This window comes from Malurus melanocephalus, unplaced genomic scaffold (assembly GCF_030028575.1).
Source record: "Malurus melanocephalus ecotype Western Australia unplaced genomic scaffold, MMel_1.1 scaffold_51, whole genome shotgun sequence".
NCBI lineage: Eukaryota > Metazoa > Chordata > Aves > Passeriformes > Maluridae > Malurus > Malurus melanocephalus.
Window position 1 is genome coordinate 306,909 of NW_026623283.1, and position 16,459 is coordinate 323,367.

Consider the following 16,459-nt stretch of genomic DNA (forward strand, 5'->3'; position numbering starts at 1 on the left):
GGCGGCACACGGGCTGCAATGCGACGGCATCAGWTTTTACTCATGGCACAGTTTTCATTTTTCCTCCGTTTCCATAGGCAGAAAGCGATTTGAGGGATTTTATTCCGAATGAACCGCTCAATACAGGGCCGCAGGGCCTCCCTGAGGGGCGCTGAAGCGAGGTCGGCACTGCTCAGGTGCCCAGAGAGACGGGCGCTCCCTCTCCYTTCCCTTGYGCTCCTCTCCCCGCCGTTCTCCCCTCCCTCTCCTCTCCTCCCTTTCCCGCCTCAGGGCACGCACAGGCGCTGCAGGGGCGGAGCTGCACTTTTAGCCCTTCCCTTTGGCGGACAGCCCATGGGCCGCGTCCCGCCCCTCCAGCCCGCCCCTSCCACTGCTGAATCCACCGCCGAGCGACGGATTGCGGCGCGCATCGATTCCCTCGGCTCGCCCTGCCGCCCGCTCCCACGCACATCCCGGTGCTGGTGCCGGTCCCGGGGGATGTAGGAGGACGCTCGGCCCAGGGTACGCGGCAGCGCCGCCGGCACGTCCCCCGGTGCGGCCGCCTATCGCCTGCAAGGGCGGGCGCAGCCGCCGCCGCGGCCGTGTGGCTGCAGGCGTTCCCCGGGGAGACCGGGAAGGGGCACGGCTTCTCCCCGCCTGCCCCTCCGTGCCGCCGCCGGTCCCGCCCGGTCTCCGTGCCTTTAGAGTGTGCCTGCCCGCCCCGCGGGGCCATGGAGCGCGCGTTCACGCCGCTGGAATGCCTCCTGCCCGCCGGTACGGTACCTCCCGCCCTAGCCCAGCCGCACCGGCCCCGCCGCGCCGGGCAGCGAGGGAAGGGAGCGGGGCGGCCGCGCCTCCCGCAGCCCCGCCGAGCCCCGCCGCTCAAACCGCCTTGTGTCTGCCCCGCTTAGCTGCTTTCTGGGCTTGACACAACGGTTTGATACCGTGCTAACCCCCTCTGGAGTTCAAAATTGGCATTTTAACACCCCAGCCCGTTCGGTTTCAGTCGGTGCTTTCCGCTTTCTGCCACCGTTTCCTCGGTTTGGCCGGGCAGAATGCTCCGGTGAAGCCCGTCTGTCCCATGTCTCCTGTCTGTCTCTTGGGGCAAGAGGTCCCGGGGCTTGCCAGCCATTCCCCGTGTGCCTTTGACTCCCTGCCTCCTGCCCTGTGCTTTGCCTTGGAGTCACCCTTGCACTTCACCTTGCCTTTCAGTTCTGCACAGCAAAGCTTTGAGGGYTGTTTGGGCAGTTTTCTTTGGTTTTCCCGAGCTGTCTAACAGTGTCGTGGTTTTGGTATTATTTTTGAGACCTGAAAGGTGAACCTTATTAGTATACATCATTAACCTTATTGTTATGTGTCCAAAGGATGGAGCACCTGTAATAAGCACAGACTCATCAAAGTGGCTTGTACACTGTTTGGAATAGGCACTCTGTGTTATCAGTGTCTAATTCAGTAGGGTCCAATYTGTTTTTCAGTGATACCATTATAAACAGTAAATATTTTTATCTTTCTGTAATGTGATTTTAAAGCTGCATAAAAATCATTTTGGCATAGCATCTGAATTCTAACTTACACTGCTCTTTTGTACTCTGTTCTGGCACAGAGACCAGCTGCTGCATTCAGGTATATGTTGTTATTTATTTACTAATAAGAYCTGTGGAAAGGGCAGAGGTTAACAGAATGCGCACTTCTAACAATTCAATACATTTTTACACCTAGTAGTTTAAGACCGTGTTTAAACTCATTCCACTATGATGCGTATTTCTTTTTAAGTCATGCTTTTCTCTGGTTCCTAGAAACTTCTTCAGGATATGTCCAAAACGAGTAATAGGTAAAGCTGTACTCAAGGTACAGAAATGCCAGAAATGTATATTTCTGTGTATATGTGTCCTTTGAGCCATACTGTTGTTTTGGGTGGAAAGAGGGAATGAGTGTGTAGGTGAGATTTTAATAGGTGAATTTTGATTGAGTGTGACATGATGTTCTCTTGTATGTATACAATAAATAATTACTAAGTGATTAACAAGGTGAGACAAAACGTTACCTTAAGAATTTGATAAGGGTACTGGAGCACCTGCCCTATGAGGACAGGCTGGGAAAATTGGGCTGTTCAGCCTGGAGAAGAGGTGRCCATGAGGTTGTTTGAAGACCTCGTATCAAGTGCCCAGTAACTGAAGGGGCCCTACATGGAAGCTGGAAAAGGACTCTCCTTCCAGAACTGCAGTGATGGGACAAGGAGTAATGGGTTACAATTCAAGAGAGGGAATTTAGGTTAGTATTAGGAAGAAATTCTTTACTGTGAGGCTGGTGAGACACTGGAACAGGTTGCCCAAGGAGGTTGTGGATGCCAGAGGCCTGGAATGCTGGCAGCATTCCAGCTGGCCAGCATTGGATAAGGCCTTGAGCAACCTGATGTGGTGAGTGGTGTCCCTGTCCATGGCAGGGAAAATTGGAACCAGATGATCTTTAAGGTCCATTCCAGCCCCTTAATAYTTTATCATTCTGTGAATGTATACCTGTGGATGTACAGGCATTGTTTGTATTATAAGATAGTTGCCTTTGATAGACATTGTAGCATGCTAGGTCTACCATATGTCCTTAGTTTCCAGGAGCTCCCTGGTTTTCTCTTTTGTTATGTCTGCTTGGATTTGAAGATTTGGGATGTTTGTTCAGTTTTCTCATACCTCAGCCCTCAGCCTTCTCATACCAGAGGCCCCAACTGGATGTAAAGAAGCCTRCTTCTTTGAAAGAAATGTCTGCTATTTGCCTGCAAATCAGTTGGTTATACAGGCTGTGCCCATAAAATGCACAGTGGTACTTCATCAGGTTCCTTGTCATCATTACAGACATTTGTTACCAGCATTACCAACTGAATTAGCCTGCTCAAAGTATTCAAGGCTGAGCAGATTTATTTGACAATTCTACTGTTTAAGCTCTAGTATCCCCCTTGGGGAGCTTGGGGAGAAATAAGGTTTCCAAATTTGGGTAGGTAAAATTGGCCTCCTGATTTTTTTTCTGGAAGAATACCTATCAATAGTTCCTCTATCTGTTTGCTTCWCTGGAATAGGTATTTAAGTGTCCAAATAATATAAAACTGATCGATTAAGAACATGGCACTTCTTAGAGGCTGAGCATGAGCCTACAAAATTAACTCTTGTGAGGCAGTTGAAGCACTTTGGACCTTGGCCCATTCCTTCAATACTGTAAATAATATAATACATAGCAGTGTGTGATTGTGTTTATGGTGGGGACATTGTGACAGATTTGTCAGGTATGTTTAAAAAATATTAATTACTTTGCTTCACCTTTTGAAGTTGTTCAGAAATTATGCTGCTTGTTTATACAGAATAGAATGAAACACTTTCAGGTTTTATAACATTATAATATTAGATACCTGAAYTGGAACTTCAGGACCATGCATACCTTGGTAATTTTAGTCAGTGTAGTTAGAGCAAGTTCTTAAATTGTACATCTCTCTCTGTCTCATCTGACTGATGTCCAAGTAGTAGATATTTGAGAACTGCTGTGCTAACTAGTATGCTSAGGGACTTTGAACATTATTCAGTCAAACAGCTGGAGCACAGTTGAAAATCACCATGCTACCATCAGAATACTGCACTGTGGACTTTAGAACTGTGTTGATTTGCTTAATGTAGTTCAGAATGGGTAACAAGGTAGAATTTAAAGTGGGACTGAGTCTTAATTTGTGTCTCTCACAYTGAAACAAATATATTTTCATTTCCTCGTGGAATGAAACCTTTAAAAATGCTCACAGAAGGCTCCACCATGAAGACCTGTATGCTGTGTGAAAGGGTCAGGCAGAAGTTTCACAGGGAAAAGCTGTTGTAGAAAGTTCATAATGGTGTCACACTACAGCCTGTGAATTCATGACAAGATAGCTTTGTTTATTCTGGAGCATCCTTTGATAGACTCGACATTTCCCTCCTGCTGTTTATACCCTTTTCTTGCACTGTCATTGCCTCCTGCTGCTTGTCCCAGACTGTGCTGCAGGCACTTCAGCAGAGAGACAAGTGTTYCTAATTTATTATTTTAATACCATGAACTTTGGGAACTGAGTGTGCTGTGCTTGTGACTGCTTAACAGTGGAAGTACTGTAGCATCCTCTAATAAGGTTGCCCCTGAAAACCACTTGAGATTTTAAGCAGGGCAGAGTGCCAGTTTGCTAGGCTCTGTTTTCTCACAGGGAACATTTTACATCGCCTGCCATAGCATGGCCTGGATTCTTGCTCATCTCCAGGTGTGATTAATGATTCCTTGCCTTGCACAATCYTTAAAGTGCAGCTCATTATTGGTTTTATCAAGTGGAGTGATGCAGAAGGAGGATATCTTCCTCAGTTATTATTCCAACAGCTTCCAATATGAGTTGCCTTGTTGAGGTGGAGGGGCTGCAAAGACGCAGCAAATTTTATTCCTCTTCTCTCTTCTGTACCTTGCAGAGGGTATATTGGATCTGAGCTTCCTCTGAGTGGCAGGGAGCCTGTGCTATCAATAAGAGCTGTTTTTCTTGTCCCCACTGCTCCATGCCCTGAATCAAATGTGCTCCTGAGCTATGCTGTTGAGAGCTGGTGGTTAAGACTTGGTTTGCTCAGAAGTGGGTGTGCTGTCTTTATCTCACTGAAGCAAGGTCATCTATATGCCGTGAGAGACATCCACAACACACAGGACAAAGACTGCTTCACAATTAGGGAGAAAATATATAGTTATCTCTTTGTGCAAAGGGACTATAAAATTCTGCATTGAATTTAAAGCAAAGAGAACAAGAGGAAGCAACAATACGCTCTGAATGCTCTTCCATCATTCTGCAAGCTTGATTGTCTCTTGCTTTACTATATGTCTTCTCTTGGAAATGTTACTGACTGTAAATGAGTTACCTCTGAAAGGATTGTATCRCCATATTCCTTTGAAATGCCTGGGGCTTGAACTTCTTCCTTAATGTTCCCTTTTATCTGACACTAAGGRTTGAAAATTATTTTATCAAACAGTGACATATTTGCCATTCAGTGAATGACCTCCAGCCTGGTGCAAGTGTCAATGACTATTTAAATGCCCCTTTACTAGAGGGGCATTGTCTCCATGATGCATTATCTTGCAATCAAATTCACAAAATTCTTGGTAGAAACAAGTCATGGGGTTAGAAAATCAACTTGATGGTCTCTGTTATTCCTGACTATTAAAARTATATGGAAAARGTGTGGAGTCCCAAACTATWGGATAGCCRTACAGTTTTGCAGGATTTGTGCCACTGCTGTTGAGTCGGACTTGTGAAGTTTTCGGGTGAATCAGGTAATTCAAATGCTGTTACTGAGTTCACCTAAACTGACAAAGTGATGTCAGTTCTTTTAAGACTACTACTGGAGTTCCTTAATGAAATTAGGAAGCAATTCCATATGGCTGTTCCATTGTTCTCTCTTTTTAACCGACATACTTTTAAAATGCTTTTTTTTCTGTGAATGTTGCTGACCTGCTCCTGTTCTTCATTTAATTTAGGTAGCAACAGCATTCATCTAGTCTAGTTACCTGAAACTCATTAGTTTGTTTTTGAAGTAGCTGTTAATATTCAGCCTCAGACTGTGCTGCTTGCTAATCTGCTGTGCTGGGTCAGCATTTGCTTTTTAACTATTGTATAGATTATTTACAGATTACTTATAAGTGAAGTATTACATGCAGAATGGCATTTGAAAGACATGTTCATTGTTAACCTCATCACTTTCTGTTAGATCTTTGCTTTCACTCGTTGAGGGTTTTTGGAATTCTTAATTATTTTTTTTTTAATGTTTTGTATGCAGGGGTGTTTTTTGGAATGGGGTGGCAAGGCATCCTTAACCATATTAACAAGGCACTTTTAACCACTGGAGCTAATAGGAAAATAAATAGACATTTACTTATTTTTGTATGCACATCCAGAGCCTCCTTTTAAAATACATTGGCTTCAGTTGCTGCTTATGGGGATGATGGGTTCTTATCTTGTGCAGTGTCAATGCACTGACAGTTCCATATCTTTCAGTCATGAATAGGGCGTAGCTCTGTTTTGAGTTGTATATGATGGCAGAAGGGTCTGAGGTCGCCTCAAAACACATTAAAAAAAAAAAGAAAAACGAACAAAAAGTAAACCAAAAATCTACCTCCAAACCCCCCACAAATAAGCATCCAAAAAAACCCCAACCCAGACTAACAAAATCTTCAAGACCCCACTGTGTATAAGAGCAATAATGATGTTACTGGAATTTGTGAGACAAAAACTCACATTTATTATTGCTTGCCCAGATAATAAAGCACCTGGATCAGTTAAATTCCTTTTGGAAGGTCTTGTTATTTTCCACCAGCTGAGGCTTAAAGCTAGGAAATGCACTAGCTGATCTCCTGTAGCCTCTTTTTTTTTCATCTTTTTTTTTTTTTTTTTTTTTTTTTTTCTCCTGTGATTTAACACCAGATAAGGAGGTGGGAAATACACTTGTTCCAGTCATCAAATGTTCATGTTGTTTGTGTCCAATTAAATGTGTCCAGGACTGCTGAAAACCATTTAAACTTGTTAGTTTTTAAAGAGCAAAATATTAATCTTAAGAAGGTACAGGAAGTCAAGGAGAATAGTAGACTTTCAAGTTTTGTTTCTCCTCTGCTGTATTCACTTGCATGTCTCTGATCTGTCCTCAAAACACCATAGCAGTTTCACAAAACCTTTAGCATTATGCTATATGTCAAATCTGTGTGTATACATGTATATAAAAGCTAGTTTTACTTTCTGGAAGTGAAAAACAGAGGAGAGTTTGTTAGTTTTTTTCCTGTTTACAAAGCTCATCTAAGTCTGATTCATGGAGAAATTGAATATTAAGCATAGAAATTAAGCGTTTTATTTACACAGGAGGAAACATAACACAGGTAGGTTTAAGATTTTTCTAGATCCAAAATAACGAATCCCAGGCATCCTTGTGGATTTACTTTAGGTTTGGACATCCTGAGATATTAATCAAAGCTTATTCTGTGCAGAAAATAGCATCAAGGARTAAAACCTAAAATCAAATTCTTTAAAAAAGCAGACTGAAAAAAAAGCCCCCAAGTAAACAAACCACCTGAAAACAAGTTAAAGGGTTAGCAGCTTCATTAGTCAGTTCTCATCAGCTTTCACTTCTAATGAGCTTTGGGTCTGGATGTAAGCTCAGAGGTTAGGATCTTTAAGAACAACGCTGTTAACTTTGTCCAGAAAAATTACTAGTTAGAAATGTAACTTTTTTTTTTTTTTTTTTNGCCAGTCTCAAAGGACTTTTGTTGAAAAATGGATAAAGGGAGGGGGGGATATTTCTCTCCCTCTGCCCACCAACAAAACAAAAATCTTGAACTAGCAAATAAACCAACAAACTGCAGAACCAACCCACAAATAAGCAAAAATCCCAACAACCTAGTWGTATATCTTACCCAGTACAAAATGTAGTATATCAACAGGAGAGAACTTGAATGTTGGTACAGCATAGAACATTTCCTCTCTCTGATCTCTGCATAGAGAGGGGAATTTGTAGTGTGTCCAGCAAAATTAACTAATCTGATTTATCACCAAGTAATTCCAAGATTGAAAAGACCTGACTATCAGTTGTCCCTTCCACCAAAGAGTATAGCTGACTAAACTGAAATGTAACCAGTTCTTCAGATTTTTGTCTTACTCCTTTCTGTAAAATAGAGCTGYGTTGAATTAGATGAGAGTTTGTGGAAACAGGTTCTCCATTCTATCCAGCTCTAACCTTAAACATGAGGAATATGTTTAACTGTTTGTGTAGGACTGCCTTTGCAAAATTAAAAAGAGAATTGAGAATTTAAAGTTGTTACAGGAACATTCTGTTAGTTAAATTCTACATAGAGAGCACACTTAGTAGCTTTCGGATTGCTTTAAATTAAATCTATTGCTGTATAYCCAGTAGCAGTTGAAGCTGCTGGAAGGCTTTTCCTGTAATTTCCTAGCTTTGAATTTTATTTTGAATGACRGTTGAATTTTCTCAGTGCTAGTGCTGAATTCTTTGTAGCTTATGTTGATGGATTGTCTGCCAGCCTTCCTCTCTGGCAGGACAGAAGCTGGAGGGATGCATGTGTTTATCAGGCCATTTGAAATAAATGGGAAGCTGGCCAGTGAATTCAGTAGGAGCAGAACCTGTACCCTCACAATTTATTTATTCTATAGTTGTGACTSGTGGTATGGTTTCTGTTTTGTTTTATTTCTTGTTTTCTGTACTGTAGCTCTTTTTTTTCTGGTCTGTTCTTTCCCCTGAATTATCTTGTCGACACTGATACTAGGCARCACAGCAATAAGAGAATAGTCAAGAAGTGTTTATACTTGCTGTTGTTGACCAAATTGTTGAGTTCCTTTGGTGGTAAAAACTGTGTGTCTGACAGAAGGAAATTGGCTTTACTGTAAAAGGAAAATATGTTGATGTCACAAAGCACTGGGGACTCAAGAGTTCATCATATAGAAACGCTTTGGCTTCCATGACAGTGTCAGTGAGTGTGTCTGTGAACCTGCTCGGTGCAGACACAGCAAAGTGTGTCAGGAAAGGCATTATTTCTTCTTCTTCCTTTTTTTTTTTTTTTTTTTTTTTCTTTTTTTCCCCACAGACACAATTCATGATTATGTATTCTATATAAGCATACATGAGAGAAGAGTACTCAAGTGCCAATACAGGTTGGGGGCTGACCTGCTAGAGAGCAGCTCTGCTGAGAAGGGCCTGGGAGTCTTGGTGGATGACAAGCTGTCCATGAGCCAGCAGTGCTCATGCGGCCAGGAGTGCCAATGGTGCCCTGGGGTGAATCAGGAATAGCATTGCTTGCAGGTCAAGGGAGGTGATCCTGCTCCTCTACTGAGCCTTGGTGAGGCTGCATCTGGAGTGCTGTGTCAAATTCTGGGCTTGTYGGTACAAGAAAAACAAGGAACTATTTGCCCAGTGAGAGGTTCCAGTGGACGGTGACAAATGTGATCAAGGGTATGCAACATCTCTCTTATGAAGAGAGACTGTGAGAACAGGCCTGTTTAGTCTGGAGAAGAGACTGAGAGGCAATCTCATTAATGCATATAGATACCTTAAAGGTGGGTTTCAAGAGGATGGTGCCAGGCACTTTTGAGTGGTCCCAAGTGATAGAATGAGGAGCAATGGCAATAAACTGAAACACAATAGTTATCAGCTCAACATAAGGAGGAACTTCTTTCATTGAGAGTGGCAGAAAACGAACAGGATGCCCAAAGAGGTTGGGCAGTATCACTTCTGGAGACATTTAAAACCCTTCTGGATGACTTCCTCTAGGTGACTCTGTCTTGGCAGGAGGGTTGGACCAAATGATCTCCAGAGGTTCATTCCAACCCTAACAATTCTGTGATTCAGCTTTTGTAGCAGAAGGTATGTCATTGAAGTCTGTGTGTGAGATTTATTTGCTTTTATACTTACAGCTGGTTTAGATATGGCAAGCAAAGCACTGACCTATAGAGCAAATCTAAGCCTAGRCCAAATGCCTGGCTTTTCAGGATGAGTGAAAAGGCTGTTGGTTTGAAAGCACATTTGGGCAGCTGTTCAGCAATGATGTGACTTAAAACACTCAAAACTTTCCTGGGGTTGACATGTGTCACGGAGTAGCTGAGCAAATAGCATCAATCTCCAGGTACTCMATTTTGAGACTTTACACTCTTGATKAGAGTTGTGTATAGGGAAATCCKGGAGGCTGAAATCCTGAGGTTYATATCRGKAGTTTGACCTGYGTATTGGWAAGGTTTACAAGGTATCAAAATCTTAGTCTGCTTTAAATGTAACTGACAGCCTCTAATGCAGATACCTTGARTGGTGCAACACTTTCATTTCAGGAAAACAGTGACCTCCAAGCTGTAGAGGGTAAAGCAGAGCTTTGTGAGTATACCGTGTGTCCCCATATGGAGCTGTTTCCCAGTTCAGTTTGCAGACAYGTTTTATAACTGTCTAAGAAGCATCTGCTGCTTGGACACTTGGMTTGCCAGAAGAAGTGGTGCAGTGTYTCAGCTGCTGCAAATGCAACAAAAATAGCTCTTGGGCAATGTGTGGTCACCTAATTTCATAATGAGTCAASCTGGGCACACTGGAGGTAATTAAGCTCTGATATGAAAGTGTCTGTCTCCATATTGCTATTTCCTRCTACAAATGGAAAATTTGCTTTCAAAGTGTAATAAAGAAGAGCTTGATTTATTCTTAAAAAAAAATAGAGAAAGGAAGAAGAAAGGGGGCAACATTGAGGAAACTTCTGTTAAGAACAAGTTAATGTTTGGTTTTCTAGACTTTGCACGGCAGTATTTTTGAAAGGTACGGCCCCAAGACTTTGCCTCTAACTGATCTGATGACTCTACTATCATGAGACCCCCTCTGGAGTACTGTGTCCACCTCTGGTGACCCCAGCATAAGGACATGGACCTGGTAGAGGGCCACAAAGATGATCAAGGGGCTGGAACACCTCCCCTRTGAAAACAGGCTGAGGGAGCTGAGGTTGTTTAGCCCAGAAAAGAAGGCTCTGGAAAGATCTTAGGGCAATCTCTGAACCTTCCAGTACATCAAGGGGGCCTACAAGAAAGGTAGAAAGCTGCTGAGGGACTTTTGCCAAGGACATGTGATAGGACAAGGGGAAATGGGTTTGAACTAAAAGAGGGTCAATTTAGATTAGATATTAGGGGGAAACTTTTGACTGTGATGGTGGTGAGGCACTGGAATAAGGTGCCCAGAGATGCTGTGGATGTCCCATCCCTGGCACTGTTCAAGGCTAGGTTGAATGGGTCTCTGGGTAACCTGGTCTGGTGGAACGTGTCCTGCCCATGGCACTGGGGGTTGGAACTAAATGATCTTTAAGGTCTTTCCAGTCTCAACCCTTGTATGATATAACTTTCACTGGTTCAAAGTCGAAGAGTGTCATCTTGTATTCTGTCTTCTTAGGGCGCTGGAGTATTCCTGCTGTTATCAAGAGTGCTTTCCTATTAGCTCTGCTTTCTTTGCACAGAATCCACTGTGGGAGTGACATTTAGTACTGTATGCACAGGCTTTGAGCCTTTCTAATGACTTTGGTAACTGTGAACAGAGGATTTAAATGGTCATTTTGTAGCTGTGGGAAATAAAATCACTGATACCAGATAACCTTCCTTAAACTGACATGCTGGTAGGGTTTTCTCTTGTAAACTCAGTCTCTCAGTTCCCTGTGCCTCTGTTYGCACTACTCTTCTTATGTAATAGTCAGGAGTAATGCTGCTGTTGTATTTTCCCGATTCATAGCAACAGGTTGTGTCACTTGAGCCTGTGGAAGAATTTCTAGTTTTCTCAGTCTGTAATCTTATTATAAGATCATAARTTAAATTTTTGTGCCTGCAAAGCTTTTAAGTTAGTAGGAAGTTTGATCTGCTGTGTAATGTTTTGCTTATTTTCTGTGTCCATGTTTGTTTTTTGACTTGTTTCTCCTCTCACCCACAGCTGCCACAATTGTGTTGACAAAGCCACAAGTGTAAGCCCAGTTACACAGAAAACACAACAATTGTCACTTGGGAGGAGCAAGAGCAATGCTAGACAATGAAAGATCCCTTCCTTTAGAGTATAGTACAAGTACTCCATGAGCCGAATTTTTGACAGCAACATGGACAAGAGTGTGTTGTAACATGGGCATGCTCAGCATGTCTCCTTTCAYTGCAGTGAGCTGTCTTTCCTGCTGATGAAGTGTGAAGCGTGTGTGAAATTATCTGTCAGTGTCTGGCATCCCCAGAGAGGACAGGGAGTGATGAGAGCTGGGYTGTGGCCTTGCGGTGCCACTCGGTGGCGGTGGCCATATGGTGTGGGAGAGGGGGCGCTTCCAAGGGGGTCACAACAGATGTTTGAGAGCATCCTTGTTGCCAAAAGCTTTGTGTCAGCCTGCTCCAGCAAGGTGGTGTTAGAGCTGCCCCAGGGGTGCACTTAAGGAGSAATGCTCTTTAGGTAACACCTAGGGTAATCTATTAATTGCATTGGTATTGCAGTAGCTGTATTTTCTCAAGCAGACAGAGGTATAACAGAGGTTATAGGTATAACAGAGGTTTAACACAGAGGTTGGACATTGGAGCCAAACAAATTCATTCCTGAATCAGGTACTCATTTTTAACATGGGAAAGAATAACCAACCATTTGAATACTGTACCTAGACAAACACTGATGTAGAATCTGCAGAATCTGCCTAGGTCAGCTTAAGTCATATTTGAAACAAGAATGAATTTCAGGCTATCCTTTATACAAAAGGCTAAACTAGATTGTCAAAGGTATCCTTTCTGGCCCCTTAGTCTATAAAAGCACTTAGGCTGCCGAAGGATAGACTACTTTTTCTTTCTATTTAAGTAGTATGGACAGACTTGTAAGGAAAGAAASGAATGGGTATGTCTAGGGATGGGTATATCCTGCAGAATGGAGTATTAAGTGGTTGTGTGTCACAAAKGAGGTCTTGGAGAACTAGGAGCAGATTTCTTACCTCTTGTGATGAGATTTAGAAATTCAGAGTGCTGTACTTCTTTCTAATGTTTTGAGTATGTTGTGTTTTTAAAACTGGGAAAAAACCCACCCCAAAACCCCTATAGGATTGTGTTATTGTTCCTAGACAGCAAGAAGAAGTTGGTGCAGTAAGATTTTACTACACAGTTTGCTGAATTTACTGCTGGTTACTGTGAGCTATCAAAAGTTTTGAAATTATTTCCATAGAATCTATTCGTATTTATCTATAAATATTATAATTGTGAATCCCACAAGGAGAAGAAAAAAAAGCTTGAATTTAGACAGCGAAGGGAATAGTTATGCTAAACCTATACAACATTATGCCCAACTATTCTGTTTCTTGTCCAGATTTACATTTCCTGAATACATTTACTGAAATAAATAGCTGTTTTCCTTAGAGAGCAGAGTTGGAACTGAATAAATGTAAGGCTTCAGAGTATTAACAAAGGGACTGAACTCTAAACCAGTGTAGTTATACAGCCCATATAATGTAAATTAGAACAGTAGAGAAGAAATCTAAAGTTAAGAACACATAGCAAGAGATAGTAATGTTTTGTGAGAGTTTATAAACTTCTAGTTTTGTAGGCTTATACTTTGCTGTTTAATCATTGCTTTCCTTTTCCCTGAGTGGCAAATACATATGGAAAATGCACATCTTATGATACAAATACTAGGTAAAAGGAATTTTGTTACTTTTCTGGAGAGAAGGAGCCATGAAAAGAGGAAAATTTAGGAAGGAGATCCTGCTGTTCTATTCAGTGGAAGAACCTTTGGAACTCACRGTGTATCTGTATAGAATTGTCCTATTCATAGCTTCCCCAAGAGCATACATAACAGACMTTGGAAATGTGCTCCAATTACACTGCAATTGGGTAAGAAATGAATTTCAACTATAGCAAAGATGGCTTGAGTTAGATATTTGGGGAAAAACATGTAAGTAGCAGGAGGAAGCACATTATATGAGATGATGGAGTTTCTGTCACTAGGAGCCTTTCCTTTTTAAAGGGTACTTGGAGAAGAATGAAGTAGAATGAGATTAGAGAACTTAGGGGCAGAAGAATGGACTAAATGCACAAAGCGTCAATGTACAAAAGTGTAGAAGATTGAGATGCTAATTTAAGAATACTCTCTGTAGAGTCAGAGGGAGTTTCCTGTGTGCATATCAGTCTCTGAAAGAAGGACAGACCGCTTCTGCACACATTCTCACTCTGATAATGACACTGACTTCATCTGGGCTACTCAGATCAGCAGGATTTGTTCTTGTTGTCTGAAGTTTTCATACTGTAAATTACWGATGCTTTCTTTGCAGTACAATAATGATATTTTTAGCTAAATTAGAGGTGATGTCAGAAGTTCACATATATGTGAAAAGAGATATAAGGAGTGAAACTTTGTGAGTTCTGAAATAAGGAGCAAAACCTGTATGTAGAAATTGCTATAAGTTTTCCAGATGGTGAAATCTGTCTCTGTGATTTCATTTCATCTATTTCCATACTGCTGATAATTGGCATTTGAATTTGTAGAGATTTCAGAGGGATTACCTTGAAAAAAAAAAAACCCTGAACATGTACAAATTCTCTTAGTCAATTAGTTTTTACAGATGATCTTTCATATGGACATGAGTGTCTCCTATAGCCTATGATGAGCTTTCTAGGAATGTATTTTTTCTTGATGTCCAGAAGGGACAATAAATCTTCAAAAAGAAAGCWTCTTTCAGATAATAGCTTCTAATTCATTTAAGAGGCTCCAATTATGTGTTTCTGAGGGTAAAAATCAGCAAGAGAATGTACCTACAAAGAGTTTCTCTGTAGTTTAATCTACTTTATAGTGAAAGAGTTAATTTATTTAGTTTTCGTGCATGTCACTCTAGAGACAAATCCTGCTGTCACTGTAGTTTCTATAGTYGTTATCTCCAGTGAGAAAGTGTGCCTCAAATCACAGAATTTCTGGTGAGTTGAGGTCCATCAGTTATGGAATGTCTTCATCATGTTCATCTGCTGCATTGGCAGATGGCTGAGGTGAACATCTACTCTCTCTTCAGCTTTAAAAATCAGAAYTGGTGGCAGCGTTGTCAAAACATGTCAGCATTTGAGGGGTGGTGTGCAACAAACCACTGGCTCCACAACACATTCTTGGCACACAAGTTAGGGCTTTGAAACAAGCTATATTCTTACTACATGACTAGAGTTTTTTTGTTATTTGCATTTTATAGTTGCTATATGCTTAAAGTTTGGGCTACTAGCCTGGAGCAGTTAGGGGAAGGCTATGGCACTGAAATGTTCTCGCTGATATCTCACATCAAGAGATGTGTGATTTGCTTACCTTGTGTTTTATGTTAAACTTCCTGTCTTTAATTTGTTTTGGTAGTCCTGGTGGGTTAAATGCCAGTACTTGGTAATTCATAACAAGTKTCATAGAAATTAAATGCTTAGAGATGGCAAGGGGAGAATAGGAATCCAGGGAAGACTATTTCCTTGACTGCTATATCCTAAATTGCTGGATAGTCTGGAGTAGCAAAAGCTATATTTGATTTCCCTAGGTAAAGGAATAGGGGTAGCAGTGGTGCTMGCAGCTTTTCTGCTACCACTCTTACAGAAGGCTTTGAATGTAGATGGCACAGAAKGTAATGTCATAAAACAGAGGGAAGAAATGAAGCAAGATGCAGGAATAAATACAAGTAGTCTCTAATGATATCCTGGTTTGGATTTACTGAGAGGACAGAGATGACATTTTGTTCTTTAGGGGCATAGTTTTCCTGATTATTCCTGACACCGTGTCATTCATGCTATGGGCTTCCTTAGAGGATAGAAGCAAATAGCCAATCTCTTGTGAGAGTGAAACATGAACTGAATGAGTTTAAGRATTTAAATGTACTCGCATTGGCACCAAATCCTAAAATAATGATTCTGGAATTCCAGAATAAGACAATGGGGAACAGTCTAGGGTATGAGATACCTAGGGTATGTTACAGAGGCAGACACAGTAATCTTCTCAGAATATAATACAGAAAAGTCTCTATTAAGAAGGTATTTATATGCAGCTTTATACTTCTGAAGTTTAGATTTAACTAGAAGGGTCAACTTYGAATGTATTATTGTTCTATTTTTTTCTCATCCTCAAGTCCTCACAKGACATCTGTGGTAGAGGAGGTAGATGACAAAATGCTATTCCTGACTTGAATGCCTTAAGTCTCATCTTGCACAGAGCAGCTGCCTGGCTGAGCCTGGTACTTCATGGAGTCTACTCAGTATGGAGGTGCAGTTTATTTATAGCATTGACAGCCAAAAAAAGGAGAAACTAAAACTGCATAGGTACCAAAGAGGTACCTTGCAGATCCTTACATTTATATGGAAATTCAAAAGACAGCTAAAACACTATCTTGTTCTACAAACCTGATAATTCATTATAGGTTTTGACATCTTAGTACTTTACAACATTTGTGTATGTTTACGGAGTTCTGACACTTAAGGTGTTCATTCAAGTTCACTGTTTTGCAGCTATTATGTATAAAGTTGTCATTTTCTTTTCACAGCCATGAAATTTATTTTTTGCCTTAAATGTTAATATTGCTGTTTATTCCTTTTTTGTGCAATTGTCTCTGGAAAAGGCTCTTGTGTGCTACACAAACAGTTGCATTTTGTCAGTTTATTCATTTCCAGTTATCATGAACCTGGGGGTACATAGGCTTCTTTCCTGAGTCCTGTGCTGCATAATATTGGGAAAGCTTGTGACCTTGTTTTGCCTCAGTTCCTCATCAACAAATTGGAGGCAATTTTACTTTCTGAAGTACTACGTTGAAAAGCTCTGAAGTTTAGCCAATAGTAATGGTACTTCATTTTCCCTTTCTTTTAATGTTCACCTTAACTGTAGATTTCAGGATCATACTGTTTGCTTAGGACCTAAAGAACATTTCCTAAATCCTTGCAGAAAGGATGTCATTGCTATTTCTTAGATTATAGCCTCTGCTTCTGGCA

The 16,459-nt window shown here is 41.3% G+C and overlaps 1 protein-coding gene across 3 annotated transcripts in view; it reads left to right on the plus strand.

Annotated features, from left to right (window-relative positions):
• The first annotated feature begins 364 nt into the window (after positions 1 to 364).
• The window catches only part of TPK1 (thiamin pyrophosphokinase 1), a 289,743-nt gene continuing 273,648 nt past the window's right edge, over positions 365 to 16,459 (plus strand). For 2 of the 3 annotated variants that reach the window (XM_057365313.1, XM_057365314.1), the window contains exon 1: positions 366 to 753. In XM_057365313.1, coding sequence (XP_057221296.1) covers positions 711 to 753 — 43 coding nt within the window. In that variant the 5' untranslated portion in view covers positions 366 to 710. Of the gene's footprint in view, positions 754 to 16,459 lie in introns of all 3 variants that reach the window. The other variant, XM_057365315.1, reaches the window with a different exon arrangement.